General features: G+C 49.2%; 1 protein-coding gene across 4 annotated transcripts in view; it reads left to right on the forward strand.

Moving 5' to 3' along the window:
- Positions 1–619: 619 nt before the first annotated feature.
- Positions 620–16761, forward strand: part of GLB1L3 (galactosidase beta 1 like 3) — a 44079-nt gene continuing 27937 nt past the window's right edge. The window contains exons 1-7 of one of the 4 annotated variants that reach the window (XM_054441455.2): positions 620–1364; positions 1889–2014; positions 2136–2426; positions 5858–5926; positions 6507–6602; positions 8403–8511; positions 12844–12936. In XM_054441455.2, the coding sequence (XP_054297430.1) occupies positions 1342–1364; positions 1889–2014; positions 2136–2426; positions 5858–5926; positions 6507–6602; positions 8403–8511; positions 12844–12936 (807 nt within the window). In that variant the 5' untranslated portion in view covers positions 620–1341. The remainder of the gene's footprint in view (positions 1365–1888; positions 2015–2135; positions 2427–5857; positions 5927–6506; positions 6603–8402; positions 8512–12843; positions 12937–16761) is intronic. The other 3 variants (XM_054441453.2, XM_054441451.2, XM_054441454.2) reach the window with 3 other exon arrangements.

A 16761-nucleotide genomic window follows, 5' to 3' on the forward strand; every position in this document is an offset into this window, starting at 1 on the left:
CAAAATGCACAAAATTATTAACAGTTTATCGCTTACAGTCGAAAAAAATGAGGAAAAGATGGACCATCTAGGAAACTTTCAGGGAGCTGAGGTTTCAGAGAGCAAAGTATCCTTGTAAGGAATGAGACAAGATAAACTCCCTCCCCCACACACAATATTTTCAGAGAACTGCATTCCTGGTTTCAACCTGATGTCATAGGCTCTGTTCTTTACAATGGAAGAAGCAAGGACTTCAAAGGGAGAAATCGGAACATTTCTTTTTTCATCCTAGGGACTTCACATCAGCGTTTCCAAAACCAAGTTCATCGCCTTTTCCCTCTACGCAGCCTCTATCCCTTCCTGTGTTTCCCATCTCAGTCAACTTCTCCGCCAAGTTACTTCAGCCTGAAGCATGTGGCCTCCCAGACCCCTCTCTGTGTCACCGACCTCTTGCGCTCAGTTATCCGGAGCCGCCGGTTTAACCTCACAAAAGTCTCCCCGGAACCCGTGCCCTCCTCTTGGGCAGCGTTACCACCACGAGCGCCTACCCGAGAGGACGTGTGTTCTCCTCCAGCCTCACCCTCTGCAGCCGAGTAACCTCCGTGAAACGAACACCTGGCTTAGTTTCTGCTGGAAACCGCGGAACAGTCCCCACTGTTTTCTGGAGCTCGGCGTGGCGTCCACAGCCCCCCTCGGCCTGCCTCCTGCAGGTCCCGCCACTGTCGCCAAAGCATCCGCCGCGCTCGCACCTGCTGTGAAGCTGTGCTCGGGCCGCTCCCGCCGAGGGAACCGCCTTCCCAAGGCTCTGCGCTCCAGTTCTCGCTCGTTTACCAAGAGGTAGCAGCGTCGGGAGCGAGAATTCTCCAGGGACTCCCTCCTGTGCTTCGCGGCCCCCTGTGGAATCCTCGTTCAGGATCCGCAGGTCGTTTCCAGCCGTGCGCGCGGCACGGACACCGCCTGCCCCGCGCCGCCGGGCTCCCTCCGCCTCTCCCACGCGCCGGCCTCTCTGTGCCGCTGGCCGTCCGCCAGCTTAGGAAGCCCAAGGTCGGGGCGTTACCCCAAGGGCCCTCCCGCTTTCCCTCCGAGGACAGAGAGGCGTCTGCGCCCGGACGCACCGCGGGAGCACCTGCAGCGCCGGCGGAGCTCGGCTGTCCCCGCCGCGGGGAGCCCGACGCGCACCCTTGGGACCCGGACCCGGCGCCCGCGCCTGCGAACGGATTTGTGCCTCGGCTGCACGCGCCGCGCGCGGACCTGAGCCTGCCCCGCGGAACCGGGGCTCGAGTCCCGGCCCGAGCGCGGCGTCGGGGCCAGCGGAGAGGGGCGGAAGCCGCAAGGGACCCTCGGCGCCTCGGCCTCGCCGCGATGAAGCCCTCGCCCCTCCTCAGGTGACGGATCGCCGCTGCCCCCGCGGCCCTCCCGGGCTGCCCCCACCCCAGCGCGAGCCGGGGAGCCTCCACCCTCCCCGGGTTCTGCGGCCGGCGCCGCGCTCTCCCCAGCTTTCCTCGGCGGGTCCCCTGGCTACCCCCACCCTGCGGAGGGGCTGTTCACCAGAGGCCAGAAAATCAGGGGTGGGGACGCGGGCCAGGGGCTCCCGCGGCTGGGCACCGCGTCCTTCCCGAACGTGGCGGTGGCAGCGCCTCCACCTCTCCCAGGCACCCACCAGCACTGCGCAGGCCTGTCTGTGGGGTCTAGGACCGAACGTGTGTCCCCGGCCTTCATCCTGACTGGAGGGGACTGGCCGGGTGGTGCCGCGCTGTCCTGGCCCTGGGCCCGCCTGGAAGCCCCGCCTGCGTCGCGGGCCCCCTCCCTGGCTCTGGCCCCTGCAGCGCCCCCGGCACAGCTTCCCGGCCCTTGCCGCTCGGTGGGGCCAGCACCCTCCCCTTGTCACTGTTATCCTTTCTCCTTTCAGCCCGTGTCTCTCCTGGAAGAGAATGGTGGGCATCTTTTTCCTGCCATTTATCTTATCAGGTTTTGCTCCTCGGTTTAAGCAGGAGGAGAACTTCACGCTTGGAGGAGCGCATCCGTCCCAGCCTAGGTCTGCTTGAGAGCTACATTCCTGGGGAGGGAGGGGAGCGATCTCTCCTTTCTTGGAGAAAATAGTATCGCGAATATGCACAGAACACGTCCTACTAACAAACACTTCTTTTTTTCGCTAGGGTTTCAGCCGTCCCTCCGAGCCCTCTCCCGAATTCTCTCTCCCTTTCCACTTTCTTTCCCTCGCCCCTCCCCTCCAGGTTTAATTGGTCTCATCTGACCCCTCTGGAGCTGAAGAATCGATCTGTGGGACTTGGAACTGAAAGCACAGGTCGGGGTAAGCCCCACTTCACACTGGAGGGCCACAAGTTCCTGATCTTCGGGGGCTCCATCCACTATTTCCGGGTGCCCAGGGAGTACTGGAGGGACCGCCTGCTGAAGCTGAAGGCCTGTGGCTTCAACACTGTCACCACGTGAGTGCCGGCCCCTCACCTCCAGGATCTTGTTACCCTACAAGTGCATCCTGGCCGGGAGCCTGAGCCTCCGATTTTGGGGGCCCAGCGTGAGGACTTCCTTCCGCACAGTCGTTTCCAGCACATACATTTTATGCTTAAGCGTCCAGCTGTCACTTAGTCTCATGCTGAGTTTGCTCTGTGATCAAAGTCTTGGATAGGGGTTAGTGGGAGAATCTCACGGGAGGAGGTTATTTCCTCGGGATTCTGTCTGTCTAATGAAGGAACACCAGGCGCCCTTGGGAGCACTCAGTTTAATGACACAAGCTTAAGGCACACTTACAGATAAATATGTACTTACAGATACATGCATGTTTTTAAAACAATTTTTTTTTTTTTGAGACAGGGTTTGTTGTTCTGTTTGGTTGTTGCTCAGGCTGGAGTGCAGTGGCCCAATCTTAGCCCATGGCAGCTCCTGCTCCTCGGGCTCAGGTGACCCTCCTGCCTCAGCCTCCTGCATAGCTGGGGCCATCACACCAGGCTAATTTCTTGAATTGTTTGTAGAGATGGAGTTTCGCCATGTTGTCTGGGCTGGTCTCAAACTCCCGGACTCAAGCAATTCACCCTTTAAAAGGAAACACCACGGTTGTCCTCGTACCTGTATACAACTGACCAGCCACCCTGTATGACCACAGAAAAGCAAAACTGCTTCAGAATCAGAGGCCCCGTCCTCCTGACGGCCTGCCACCACCATCTTGCCGCAAGCTTACCGTCACACTCACTGTAAAGGAGAAGATGCTTAGAGGGCCCTGTGCCTTATTGCAGAGCTGGTATTGAAGGGTGAATTTGAAGCTGAGAGGCAGTAAATTGATAACTGGTTCATTTAAAATGCAAAGAATTTAATCAGAAATAATCGTTGAGTTTTACTGAGAGCTGCTACTGCATCTATTGGGAGGACAATATAGTTTTTCTTCACTTTTCTTTTGAATTGCTGAATTACATTGACAATTTTTCTGATAGTTAAACAGCCATGTGGTACTGGTATCAACTCTGCTTGGTTCTGAGATATGCACACATTACATACACACAGATTGCTAGACTTTATTTGCTAGTGTTTTATTTCATATGTGTTTATGATTATAAGCAAAACTGATTTAAAATTTTATTTTGTTAGTATTCTTGTCCAGTTATGAATCAATCTTATAATAAGCTCATAAAGTGAGTAAATCTTCTTTTTGTACTTATTGGAAATATTTTGCACAAGAATTATCTTTACTCTGAAAGTTTCTTAAGATTCACCTGTAAACTCTGTGACTACTATCTTTTGTGTTTTGTGAGGTGAAGGGTTTTGGGACGACATAGCTCTTTGAATGGTTATTAACTCATGTCCTCTATTTCTTCTTGAACACATCCTGCTTTCCCCTTTTTTTCTTTCCTTTCTTTTTTCTTTTTTTTTTTTGAGATGGAGTCTTGCTCTGTCACCCAGGCTGGAGTTCAGTGGCGCGATCTCTGCTTACTGCAACCTCTCCCTCCTGGGTTCAAGTCATACTCCTGCCTCACCCTCCTGAGTAGCTGGGACTATGGCTCCCCCCACCACACCCGGCTAATTTTTGTATTTTTAGTAGAGATGGGGTTTCACCATATCAGTCAGGCTGATCTCAAACTCCTGACCTCAGGTGATCCGCCTGCCTCAGCCTCCCAAAGTGCTGGGATTACAGGCACGAGCCACTGCGCCCGGCCTTCTTTCTTCTTTTGAACCTGCTGGGACTTAAGAAATTTTTCCTTTCTTTCCTGTACTCACTTGGAAGTTATATACATCACATTGTATATTTTGGCTGTTTTTTCTTTTTTCTTAATCTTATCTATTTCTATTTAGTCTTTTCAAATAACTAGCCTGTAGCTTTGTTGATACTCTGTATATTTCAGATTTATATTTCACAGTTTCTGAGTTATGTGTAATTTCCTTTTCTCTACTTTATTAAATTTAGTACCTTCTCTTCTCTGTCCTTCTCAGTTTCCTCCTCCTCCTTCTTCTTTTTCCCTGAGTTAAAATTTAGCTTCTTTTATTTCCAGTCTTTTGTGTTTTCTAATATATTCCTTCAAAGATATGAATGTTTCTCTGAGTGTTGCTTTGGTTATATAGCCCACAAATTTTGCTATATAGTGCTTTGAATGTCATTTATTTTCAAATATTTTGTAAGTTTTGATGTTGTTTCCATTAGCTATTTGGGAATGTGCTTTCTGTTTTATTTATTTATTTAAATTTTACTATTTTTAACTGTGATTTTTAAATTTATTTGCATTTATTTTGGGATTATGGACTATGTGATATAGGCTTTTGGAATCTGTTGAGATTTACTTTGTGACATAGTACATGCCACTATTTTACAACTGTTTCATGCATTTTAAATTTTGGTCTTTTAAATTTTACATTCTTTTTTCATACTTAGTTCTACAGATGCACTTTTTAAGGGAATGTAAATGCTCTATCTGTTGGCTACTGGATTCTCTCTTTATTTATTAGATGCAGCCTTTTAATTATGCAGTTCAAATCTATATCCTTACAAGTTTTTTCTTTTTCTTTTTTTGCTGCTTATTATCTTTGTTTCTTAGAGGGGCTACTTTAAATCTTTTCACTGTGATGGTAACTGATGTATCCGTGTCCTCTCTAATTCAGTCAGCTTCTCCTTTACTTACAACAAGCTGTGTTGTAACTTAGAACATACAACAAGCTATGTTGTTAAGCTCATAGAAGGCCCTAATTAGTATGTCTTCTTGGTGGGTCATACAGTCAGTTCTACAATGTATTGTCAGAAATCTCTGCGCTGCACAAAATTGTGTAATAAAAACCACAGGGCTTATAGGAAACATGATGTTAAGGGGCATAACACTCAAACATGTTGCCAGTGGCACAAAAAAAGACAGTTGCCTCGTGAACTATGCCTAGTATACCTAATAAAATTTTTACTCATAGCTCTATGGGGGAGGGTCCCGTGGGGGCCCTTCTTGCTGAGGTCTAAATGTAGTAGTACCCTTACTAGATTTACTGTAACTCCACTATCTCCACAGAAACTCCTCATTTATTCTTATTTTGACTAACTCATAGCAATAATTTATAAGGAAGATGTAGACATTTTTGTTTTTGTTCTCTTTTTTAATTTATACTTTTAATGGGTGTTACAATAGGGCGGTGAGTGGAAGAATTTATATCTAAATCGCAAGAAATCTAGCATCATAGGATAATTGGCAGCTTGAACCACAATTGGATAATAGAGCAAGGAACTATTAAAGATAGTCATGGTTAGTGTAATAGAGGTTTAATTTCCACTGGAAACTTCAACTTATTTCAAAATAGAGCTATGCATGGTTTTGGCTTGGATTTGGGGCAGACCTAACAATTTGGAGGAAGAAATAAGAAGATACTCATCATACTTCCGTTTCACCTCTTCTAGCTATGTTCCATGGAACCTGCATGAACCAGAAAGAGGCAAATTTGACTTCTCTGGGAACCTGGACCTGGAGTATGTGATGTTGCTGCTTCTGTGAACTGGCCAGGGGCAGGGGCACAGAGGTGGCTACTGGGGATGGATTAGCAACCAAAGAGAACCAGGGAGGGACCTGGGTCTCGAGCCCTGTTCTAAGACTGTGAGAGGCCCTGCACCCAGGACCTAGATGCTCCCCAGCGTGACCTGTCACCCAGAGGGGCTGGGCCTGCAGCCTCTGGGCCCCACTTCTCCACTGCAGCCCAGAGGGACAGAAGACTCCGGGAACCGCCCAACTCTGCATGGGGTCTGGCCGCCTGGGCTGGGGCACGGCGGCCCCTCTAGGCTAGTAAGGCTATTGGGTCAGGTTCACTGTTAAGACCCCTGTGCCCTGGCTGTGACCCTTCTTCCTCAGGCCCCCGATGGGGCTGTGCAGAGGCTCTGAGGCTGGGAGCAGCTCAGGCCACCGACCTGGTGTGGGAGTCCCCGCTCTTTGGGGGTGGGGCCGAGTCATCCCTTTACCCCACCGGGCAGCTCCTCCACCCTGTGATGTGTGTAGCCCCCACCTGGCCTCATCCTGGGCTGTCGTGGGAGGGGCTGACGATGTGGACCTCCCTAGGGCCTTCGTCCTGATGGCTGCGGAGATCGGGCTGTGGGTGATTCTGCGTCCAGGCCCCTACATCTGCAGTGAGATGGACCTCGGGGGCTTGCCCAGGCAAGTGGGGCTATAATCCCAGAGTCGTGGTTCTAGCAAAGTATTTGCTTTAAAAAAAGTGAATTTCAGTCTAGTAACAAGGAAAGTAACCTTTATTCACGGAGCCGATGGGAGGTGTGCTGGCCCACGCCACACACCGTGCTTGCATTGTCTCATGTGAAGCCTGCGGTACTGCGGTGGGGGTGGGGGTGGGTGCAGTTGTCATCCCCGATTCACAGATGAGAAGCTCCAGACATTGGTCCTGGGACCTTGGGCATGCGGTCAAGAGGGTGTGCGCGGGGAGAAGTGTGTGGGGGGAGGGTGTGTGCGGGGAGGGTGTGCGCGGGGAGGGTGTGCGCAGGGAGGGTGTGCGCGGGGAGAAGTGTGTGCGGGGAGGGTGTGCGCGGGGAGAAGTGTGTGTGGGGAGGGTGTGTGCGGGGAGGGTGTGCGCGGGGAGGGTGTGCGCGGGGAGAAGTGTGTGCAGGGAGGGTGTGCGCGGGGAGCCACAAGAGGCTCCCACTCTTCTTTCCCCATGCAGGAGGGGCTGTGGCCCCCTCTGTCCTTCTCAAAATGCCCTGGGAAGAAAGGGACCAGAAGCTTTAAGGCCTGCAAAGGAATGTTCTGACGACTCTGGGCTTGTTTTGAAAACTTCTGATCTTTTGCTTATTTTGTGAGGGGAAGGCTGCCTTTCCATGCAGTGAGACCACCCTCAGCTCCCCTCCTTTCCCTCTTGCTTTTCTTTGACTTGTTCTCTCGTCTGTGATTCTGGCCCCCAGGGTCAGGGTGAGACTCCAAGACTCCTTTCTGCCACCCCTGTGGTGGGCAGGGCTTCCTGGGGAATCTGGGGCTCTGCCTCCAGTGAGCACCTCTGCACCTCAGAGTCAGATGAGGCCTTTGCTTTTCTCCAGGATGAAGAGAGAGGCCTTTGCTTTTCTCCAGGGGCAGAGAGAGCCTGAGCTGAGGGGAGTGGAGTTTTCGGGAAGCAGTGACTCCCGGCATAGCTTGGCTGGAGGCCTGCCTGGCACTTTCCCAGTGACCTGGAGTGGGTGGAGTATCGTTGGCACGTAGGCTCCTGCCCTGAGCCTGAAGCCTTAGCTCTTAGTGGAAATGTGACACTGTGCCTATGGAAATTTTTTCTGTCCCCAAGAATGTTTTTGTTTTTAAGACGGAGTCTTGCTCTTGTCACCCAGGCTGGAGTGCAATGGCACGATCTCTGCTCACTGCAACCTCCGCCTCCCGGGTTCAAGTGATTCTCCTGCCTCAGCCTCCTGAGTAGCTGGGATTACAGGCGCCCACCACCACACCTGGCTAATTTCTGTACTTTTAGTAGAGACGGGATTTTCGCCACATTGGCCAGGCTGGTCTCGAACTCCTGACCTCAGGTGATCTGCCCACCTCGGCCTCCGAAAGTGCTGGGATTATAGGCATGAATCACCACACCCGACCGAAAAATGTTTTCAATAAACTGAAAAAGAATGGAGAGTGTTCAACAAAAGGTAGAAGAAAAAGCTCTCTAAGACATGGCTGTAAGAGCCTTGACAGGCCAGCCCCTCAGTCAGACCAAATAGAGCTGAAGGCACTTCCGAAGTTATGAAGTGCCTTGGAGGTGGAGGCGGGTGTTTCCTTTCAAATCCCACAAGTCTGTGAGAATGGTCTGAAGGTCTCACGCGGCACAGATCTTTCCAGGACCCCTGAGTGCTCCGGGACCAGGGGTGTGAGGCAGCTGGGCAGATGTGCGGCGAGGCGGGGCAGCTCTGAGCCCACTCCTGCTTCCCTCTCCCGACCCGTCTCAGACCCTGAGCCCGCCTCTCTTGTCCCCAGCTGGCTCCTGCAAGACCCCCGGTTACTGTTGAGGACAACCAACAAGAGCTTCATTGAAGCAGTTGAGAAGTATTTTGACCACCTGATTCCCAGAGTGATTCCTCTTCAGGTAAAGCCAAATTATCGCCTGCATCTTTCTTACGTGCACTTTAGGGAAAGAGTTTGTTCTGGCTTGATCACTGAAGAGGCCACTTGCAGTCTCCATGAACAATTGAGTTGACTTTCTTGTAACCTTGAGTTCCGGACCCTTGGCTTGAGGACAGAAGGGCTGACCTGTCCTGTCCTTGTTGTCCAGGTTAGCTTGCCCTAGAGTTTCTAGAAAGACTCATCACACGAGGCGGGGACTGGTTGTCCACGTGAAGTTACTGTTCCTCAAGCTTGCCAATCTTCCATTGCTTCTTTCCGCTTTTAACATGGCAAAAGGACTCAGAAGGTACAAATGAATTTTTGGTCAGATGAAAATCTCGCCTTCCACCCTGTCCCAGAGCCATTTAATTGCCCTTTCAGGAGACAACCAATTTTACTAGATTTTGTGTCTCTTTTTAGAGATTTTATCAACATAGAAGCAAATTATACACATGTCTCTAGGTACACAGACACGAACACATAGACACCTACATCCTTTTACATTAAAAATAATGTATATCCTTTTTAATATAAAAATATATGATTCCTTCAGGCATTTTTCTTTTGTTACTTGAAATATATATATTTGAAACCAGCCACTCTTTTTAGTGCCTGCACAGTGTTCCCTAGTAGGGATATATCATAATTCATTTAACAGGAATTCAGGCCAGGCTTGGTGACTTATGCCTATAATCCCAGCATTTTGGGAGGCCGAGGCAGGTGGGTCACCTGAGGTCAGGAGTTTGAGATCAGCCTGACCAACATGGGAAACTCCGTCTCTACTAAAAATACAAAAAAATTAGATGGGCATGGTGACACATGCCTGTAATCCCAGCTACTCAGGTGGCTGAGACAAGAGAATCACTTGAACCTGGGAGGCAGAGGTTACGTGAGACAAGATCATGCCGCTGCACTCCAGCCTGGGCAACAGACTGAGACTCTGTCTCAAAAAACAAAACAAAACAAAAAAACAAAAATCAGGAATTCATATCCTATTCGTGGACATTTGGATTTTCCATTTATGTTGTAAAAAAATAACTTGCACCCCCCATTCCGTATCTGTGTAAGTCTACCTGCTATTGCCCTGCATTCTAGTTTGATTTACTCCTACAGATGGGAAGAACACAGGTGCCATGCATTGCCTTTTTTTTTTTTTTTTTTTTTTGAGACAGAGTCTCGCTCTGTTGCCTAGGCTGGAGTGCAGTGGCTTGATCTCGGCTCACTGCAAGCTCCGCCTCCTGGGTTCACGCCATTCTCCTGCCTCAGCCTCCCAAGTAGCTGGGACTACAGGTGCCCGCCACCATGCCCAGATAATTTTTTGTATTTTTAGTAGAGACGGGGTTTCACCGTGTTAGCCAGGATGGTCTCGATCTCCTGACCTCGTGATCCTACCGCCTCTGCCTCCCAAAGTGCTGGGATTAAAGGTGTGAGCCACCGCGCCCGGCAGCATTGCCTTTTTTATGGTGTACCCAGACCTCATGCACTTGATAAGAAACGCCTTCATTTTTACCATGGCAACCTAGAGCACACAGTCAGGTCTGTGACAAAAAAAGAACATTGTACTGTGCGGTCTACAAGACAGCATTGTTTGGTCATTGTAATTTTTTTTTTAATTTAAACAACATAACTCTTACAAAAGAGAAGATGCACATGGTTATTAAGTAAAAATAGTTTAAGGATACATCTCTTGATGTAGCTTGAGATGGGATAAAAATCTAGATTATGGCCTGGCATGGTGGCTCACGGCTGTAATCCCAGCACTTTGGGAGGCCAAAGTGGGAGGACTGCTTGAGCCCAGGAGTACAAGACCAGCCTGAGCAATATAGTGAGACCACATCTCTACAAAAAATACAAAAATTCGAGAGCGTGGTGTGCACCTGTAGTCCCAACTACTCGGGAAGCTAAGCTGGGAGGATGGCTTGAGCCCAGTTGCAGTGACCTGAGATCGTGCCTCTGAACTCCAGCCTGGGTGACAGAGCAAGACCTTGTCTCAAAAACAAACCAAAAAAACACCTGGATTTTTAGGTAGTAGTAGGCTGATAACTTATCTTACTCTTCTGTTTGGGAGAAAATATGGCAAACATACAGATCTAGGCCTTTGTAGCTAATTTGGAATCATGAATTGTGAGTTCTTTCTTTTTTTTTTGGAGATGGAGTCTCACTCTGTTGCCCAGGCTGGAGTACAGTGGTGCGACCTCGGCTCACTGAAACTTCCGCCTCCTGGGTTCAAGCAATTCTCCTGCCTCAGCTTCCTGAATAGCTGGGATTACAGGCACCAACCACCATGCCTGGCTAATTTTTGTATTTTTAGTAGAGACGGGGTTTCACCATGTTGCCCAGGCTGATCTCAAACTCTTGACCTCAGGTGATCTGCCTGCCTCAGCTTCCCAAAGGGCTGGGATTACAGGCATGAGCCACAGAACCCGGCCTGTGAGTTGTCTTATTAGGATAATTATAAAGAGAAGAATCGAAGGATAACAAAGGAAGAACGTGAGACAGAGCTTAGGAATGATATTGCTGCAATACAGCTTTGAGAGATGGCCACTGCTGAGAGGAAGAAAACCCTGTCTTTAGGATTAAACTCTGGCTCCGTTAGGTGGAGTTGAGGTACATCTTTTGTTTGAAGGGCTGACGCTGTATGTGTCTGTTTGCATTTCTGCAATCTAGATGGGACTCAGTGGCAGGAGTGAGCCTTAAAACCAGAAAGACTGACTATTTGGATGGAAGTTTTAGCACAAGCACAAATGCCATTTACATTCATATGTATGCAACAAGGAAAGCTAATTTACAGGCATCCCATTGAATTGTGGGAAATCCTAGGAAATTTTTAAGAAGCAAGGAATTATAAGTGTAAATGAAATGTAATGCCCTATACCTTGCACTAATTTGATTATTGATACATCATTAGTATTTTAAGGTCCCTTTACTGAATTGGTTGTCTTTATTGTTTTAATAATTATGTAAAAATAATTTTTAGAGTGCATTACTGGTGTACGTGGGACTTTTATTCTTATCCTGTTTATTTCATAAGGCCGACTGGGAATTCCTCTGCAATGGGGTTTTTAGAAGTCTCACCCTTCGGGTTGGAGAGAACTGATACTGTTCAATAATGAAAACAATTGTTCTCAACTCACTAGCTGAGAATATTTGTGTCCATCCAGCGAGTAATTGCTGAGCACCAGGCCCTGTGTGGTCACTGCCGAGTGTACCAGGCACAGTGGAGAGGCCATGCGTCCAGTCGGGGGCAGGCGTGGTGCTGCCCTGTGGCGGCAAAGAGAATCACAGCAGGAGCTGTGGGAAGCCAGCACTCCTGGGCAGAGGGTGCGATGGGAAGGAGGTAGAGGGGAACCTGCAAAGGAAGAGCTGACAGTCATGCCTGTTCTCCTTCCTTAGTGCCCTCAGAGCCAGCATTCCTTTGTCCAAGAGGGAGGAACGCACTATAAAGCTGGCCATTAATGCTGTAGGCAGTGGGGACTACAGGCCTGCTGTATGTTGGGACAAAAAGCTCAGATCTTGGCTTTCCAGTGCTCAGGCTGCCTTCTCTGTGGCTAGGCTCCAAGGAGAAGGAAATGCACCAGACTGCGGAAGGACCCTGAAAGAGGATATTCTGAAAAGTCCTTTGAGTTTAGCATAACTAGGTCAATGTTGATGGTCTGGATGGCAGGACGGGCTGGAATCTTTCCCAAGGGGGTTTGAGGAGTGAGTTAAAAGCAAGAAAACAGGAGATGTGGGTGTAGATGACCGGTAACTCTTCTAGGAAGTGTGGCTCTTAATGAGGAGAGTGGGAAGAGGGGAACATTTCTGGGCCTCTGCCCCCATCTCTCTTGATGCAGAGGGTCCTGAGTAAGTTTCCATGATCATGGAGGTCAGCTTGTTGCAAAGGAAGGTCAAAGGCACAGAGGGGAGAGGGGCTGTGCCCAGAGCCACATTCCTGATCAGGTAGTGGAAGACCGTGGGACCCACACACAAGTGGTGGCATAAGCCTAAGGCAGGAGGGAGGTGGGAATATGGATGGGATTGGCATGGAAGCAGGTGCATTTGTAGGTTTGAGGACTCCAATTTAAGCAGCTAGTGTGAGAAACAGAGGGAAAACTGGCAGTTATGTATCTGCAACGCACTAGGGAAGGTGGCTCCCACAGCAGCCAAGTGACCCAGCAGACTCTAACTCCAGCGCTGGAGCAGAGCGTGCAGACTGCAGGGGCCGTGGATCAGAGCCTGCCACGCCAGCTGTGCAGCCATTAGCAGCAAGCCCAGAGACTCCAGGCTTTTGCCCCAAATAGCCTCACTCTTTAACCCTCCTCTGCTTATTTCTCAGTACCGCCAGGGAGGCCCTGTCATCGCGGTGCAAGTGGAGAATGAATATGGCTCATTCAATAAGGATAAAACATACATGCCGTATCTCCACAAGGTAAGAGGGCCTTGGTTTGGCCCCATGTTTACATGCCTCCTTCCTCCTCTGTGCTTTTCTGATTCCTGGGTGCATGAGTGATAGGGCTGGACACTGTGCATTCTGAGAATATTGGCCTGTGAACACGAGGTGCTGAGGGGTACCAGCCCACTGCGTGGCTGAAAATTTGCGTATAACTTTTGACTCCCTCAAAATTTAGTCACTAATAGCCTACTGTTGACTGGAAGCCTTACCAATAATAAACAGTTGATTAATGCAGGTTTTGTATATCTATTATATACTGTATTCTTACAGTAAAGTAAGCTTCAGAAAAGAAAATGTTACTAAGAAAATCATAAGGAACAGAAAACATATTGACTTCTCATTAAGCAGAAATGCATCATGGTAAAGGTCTTTATCCTCATCATCTTCATGTTAAGCAGGCTGAGGGGGAGGAGGAGGAGGTGGAGGAGGAGGAGCAGTCGGTTTTGCTGACTCAGGGGTGGCAGAAGAGGTGGAGGAGGTGGCAGGAGAGGCAGGGGATTGTAACTTGATTGAAAAAAATCCGAGTATAAGTGGATCCGCACAGTTCAAACCTGTGTTGTTCAAGGTTCAACTGTAGATCAAGTTCATTTTCTGTGAATTTACAGCAGTCAAGACAATCACTATGTACCTAAATAACTTTATTAGAAGACAGAACGTGGCATTAAAAGGCTATTCCTTTCTGCTTCCTATCTCTGTAACCCACGATTCTCATCAAAGCTGGGGTTGGTGAATCTTCCTCCACTGTAAATAATGCTTCAAGAACTTAGTGATGTGACTCTCCGCTTGAAGCTTTCTGGCCTGTAAGATAAACGTCGTCTCTCCTGTCCCTCTTGCTTCTTCACGGAGGGACGTGTCAGACCAGGGAATAACTGCAGTCCTGCCTGCTGTCCTTCCTGGTGCCTCAGACCCTGCTGGCCCCTGACTTCCCACATTCAGGAAGCTGATGAGAGTTCAGTCTCAACTGAACCCCGCCGTAGGCTGCCAAGCAGAGTGCAGGGCTGCAGGGCTGGCCTGAGCCGTCCTGACTCCGCCCTTGCCTCTGCAGCAGTGCCTGTGCGGGGACCTCTGGCTGGAGGGCGGGACGGGAAGGGTAGGGGTCCCCAGCTGGGCAAAGTGGGGAGGAGGGCGGGGCTGGACTTCATCCACATGCTGACTCCTGCCCTATAGCTGTGGCTTCTGGAGTTGGACAAGGTCAGAGAGTAATTTCCCTCCCTAACTTTTCCCGGGGAATGCGTGGCTGCCCTGAATCCGTTGCATTCAGCCAGCATTATTTGTTCTTGATTTTAAAATTTACTGGCTGTGCTCAGTGAGTGGCTCATGCCTATAATCCCAGTACTTTGTGAGGCTGAGGTGGGTGGATCACCTGAGGTCAGGAGTTCGAGACCAGCCTGGCCAATGTGTCCAAACCCTGTCTCTACTAAAAATACAAAAATTAGCTGGGCGTGGTGGTGCACACCTGTAATCCCAGCTACTCAGGAGGCTGAGGCAGGAAAATCACTTGAACCTGGGAGATGGAGGTTGCAGTGAGCCGAGATTACGCCACTGGACTCCAGCCTGGGCGACACAGCGAGACTCGTGTCAAAAAAAAAAAAAAAGAAAAGAAAAAGAAAAAAAAATACCATTCAACTCCACTCCCAGGCCCAGCTCTGGCTCGATGAACACAGGAGACGCACAGCCAGGCCCTGGCTATCTGGCCTCGTGACCATGGTTTTTCAGATTAGATATCCCCATCCCTGCAGCCATGGCAGGCTTTCTTGTTCCCCTTGACAGTGTTTGGCAGCACCTGAGCTTGGTGAATTCCCTGATGGTTCTCAGGACCCCACAGCTGCAGCCTCTCCCCTTCCAGCACAGAGCGGTTCCCTGGTCTTCTTCGTCCTCTTTCAGTGACTGAGATCCTCTTCCAGGGCATTTCCTGGTAAACTCACCTAGTCATCTTCCTCTTCTTTCAGTGACTGAGATCCTCTTCCAGGGCATTTCCTGGTAAACTCACCTAGTCTTCTTCCTCCTCTTTCAGTGACTGAGATCCTCTTCCAGGGCATTTCCTGGTAAACTCACCTGGTCTTCTTCCTCTTCTTTCAGTGACTGAGATCCTCTTCCAGGGCATTTCCTGGTAAACTCACCTAGTCTTCTTCCTTTTCTTTCAGTGACTGAGATCCTCTTCCAGGGCATTTCCTGGTAAACTCACCTAGTCGTCTTCCTCTTCTTTCAGTGACTGAGATCCTCTTCCAGGGCATTTCCTGGTAAACTCACCTAGTCTTCTTCCTCCTCTTTCAGTGACTGAGATCCTCTTCCAGGGCATTTCCTGGTAAACTCACCTGGTCTTCTTCCTCTTCTTTCAGTGACTGAGATCCTCTTCCAGGGCATTTCCTGTTAAACTCACCTAGTCTTCTTCCTCCTCTTTCAGTGACTGAGATCCTCTTCCAGGGCATTTCCTGGTAAACTCACCTAGTCTTCTTCCTCCTCTTTCAGTGACTGAGATCCTCTTCCAGGGCATTTCCTGGTAAACTCACCTGGTCTTCTTCCTCTTCTTTCAGTGACTGAGATCCTCTTCCAGGGCATTTCCTGGTAAACTCACCTAGTCTTCTTCCTCCTCTTTCAGTGACTGAGATCCTCTTCCAGGGCATTTCCTGGTAAACTCACCTGGTCTTCTTCCTCTTCTTTCAGTGACTGAGATCCTCTTCCAGGGCATTTCCTGGTAAACTCACCTAGTCTTCTTCCTCTTCTTTCAGTGACTGAGATCCTCTTCCAGGGCATTTCCTGGTAAACTCACCTAGTCGTCTTCCTCTTCTTTCAGTGACTGAGATCCTCTTCCAGGGCATTTCCTGATAAACTCACCTAGTCTTCTTCCTCCTCTTTCAGTGACTGAGATCCTCTTCCAGGGCATTTCCTGATAAACTCACCTAGTCGTCTTCCTCTTCTTTCAGTGACTGAGATCCTCTTCCAGGGCATTTCCTGGTAAACTCAGCCCTTTTTTCCCCTGCAGGCTTTGATTATGGGGTGTCAGAAACCACACTCGACCCATTTTAGGGTCATTCCCCACAAAAATCACCAGGCTGAGACCGAGACAGTGCTTTCCCCCAATTTACTAAGTTGCAGAAGTTCAGACTCTGAATTCAAACCCGTGTCTAGCTCCCATCTCACCCAACTGAACCATGCTCTGCTTAGTTTCCGATTTCCTCATATAGTCGTCCCTCAGCATCCATGAAGGATTGATTCCAGGGCCCCCGTGGACACAAAATCGGTCGGTGTTCAAGTTCTTGACATAAAATGGTGTGGCATTTCCATGCAACCTATGCACATCCTCCCATATACTTTTTCTTTTCTTTTTTTTTTCTTTTTTCTGAGACAGTTTTACTATGTCACCTAGGCTGGTGTGATCTCAGCTCATTGCAACCTCTACTTCTGGTTTCAAGCAATTCTTGTGACTCAGCCTCCCGAGTAGCTGGAAGGTATGCACCACCACACCTGGCTAATTAGAGACAGGGTTTCACCATGTTGGCCAAGCTGGTCTCAAACTCTTGACCTCAAGTGATCTGCCTGCCTCGACCTCCCAAATTGCTGGCATGAGCCACCGTGCCTGGCCTCTCCCATATACTTTAACTTATCTCTAGATTACTTCTAATACTCAATACGATGTAAATGCTACATAAATAGTTGCTATATAGTACTCTTTAGGAAATAATGATGAGAAAAATGCCTGTGCGTGTTCAGTACAGATGCAATTAAGAAATATATTTTTGGCCAGGCGTGGTGGCTCATACCTGTAATCTGAGTGCTTTGGGAGTCCAAGGCAGGAGGCTC

The sequence above is a fragment of the Pongo pygmaeus genome, chromosome 9 (genome assembly GCF_028885625.2).
Source record: "Pongo pygmaeus isolate AG05252 chromosome 9, NHGRI_mPonPyg2-v2.0_pri, whole genome shotgun sequence".
Taxonomy (NCBI): domain Eukaryota; kingdom Metazoa; phylum Chordata; class Mammalia; order Primates; family Hominidae; genus Pongo; species Pongo pygmaeus.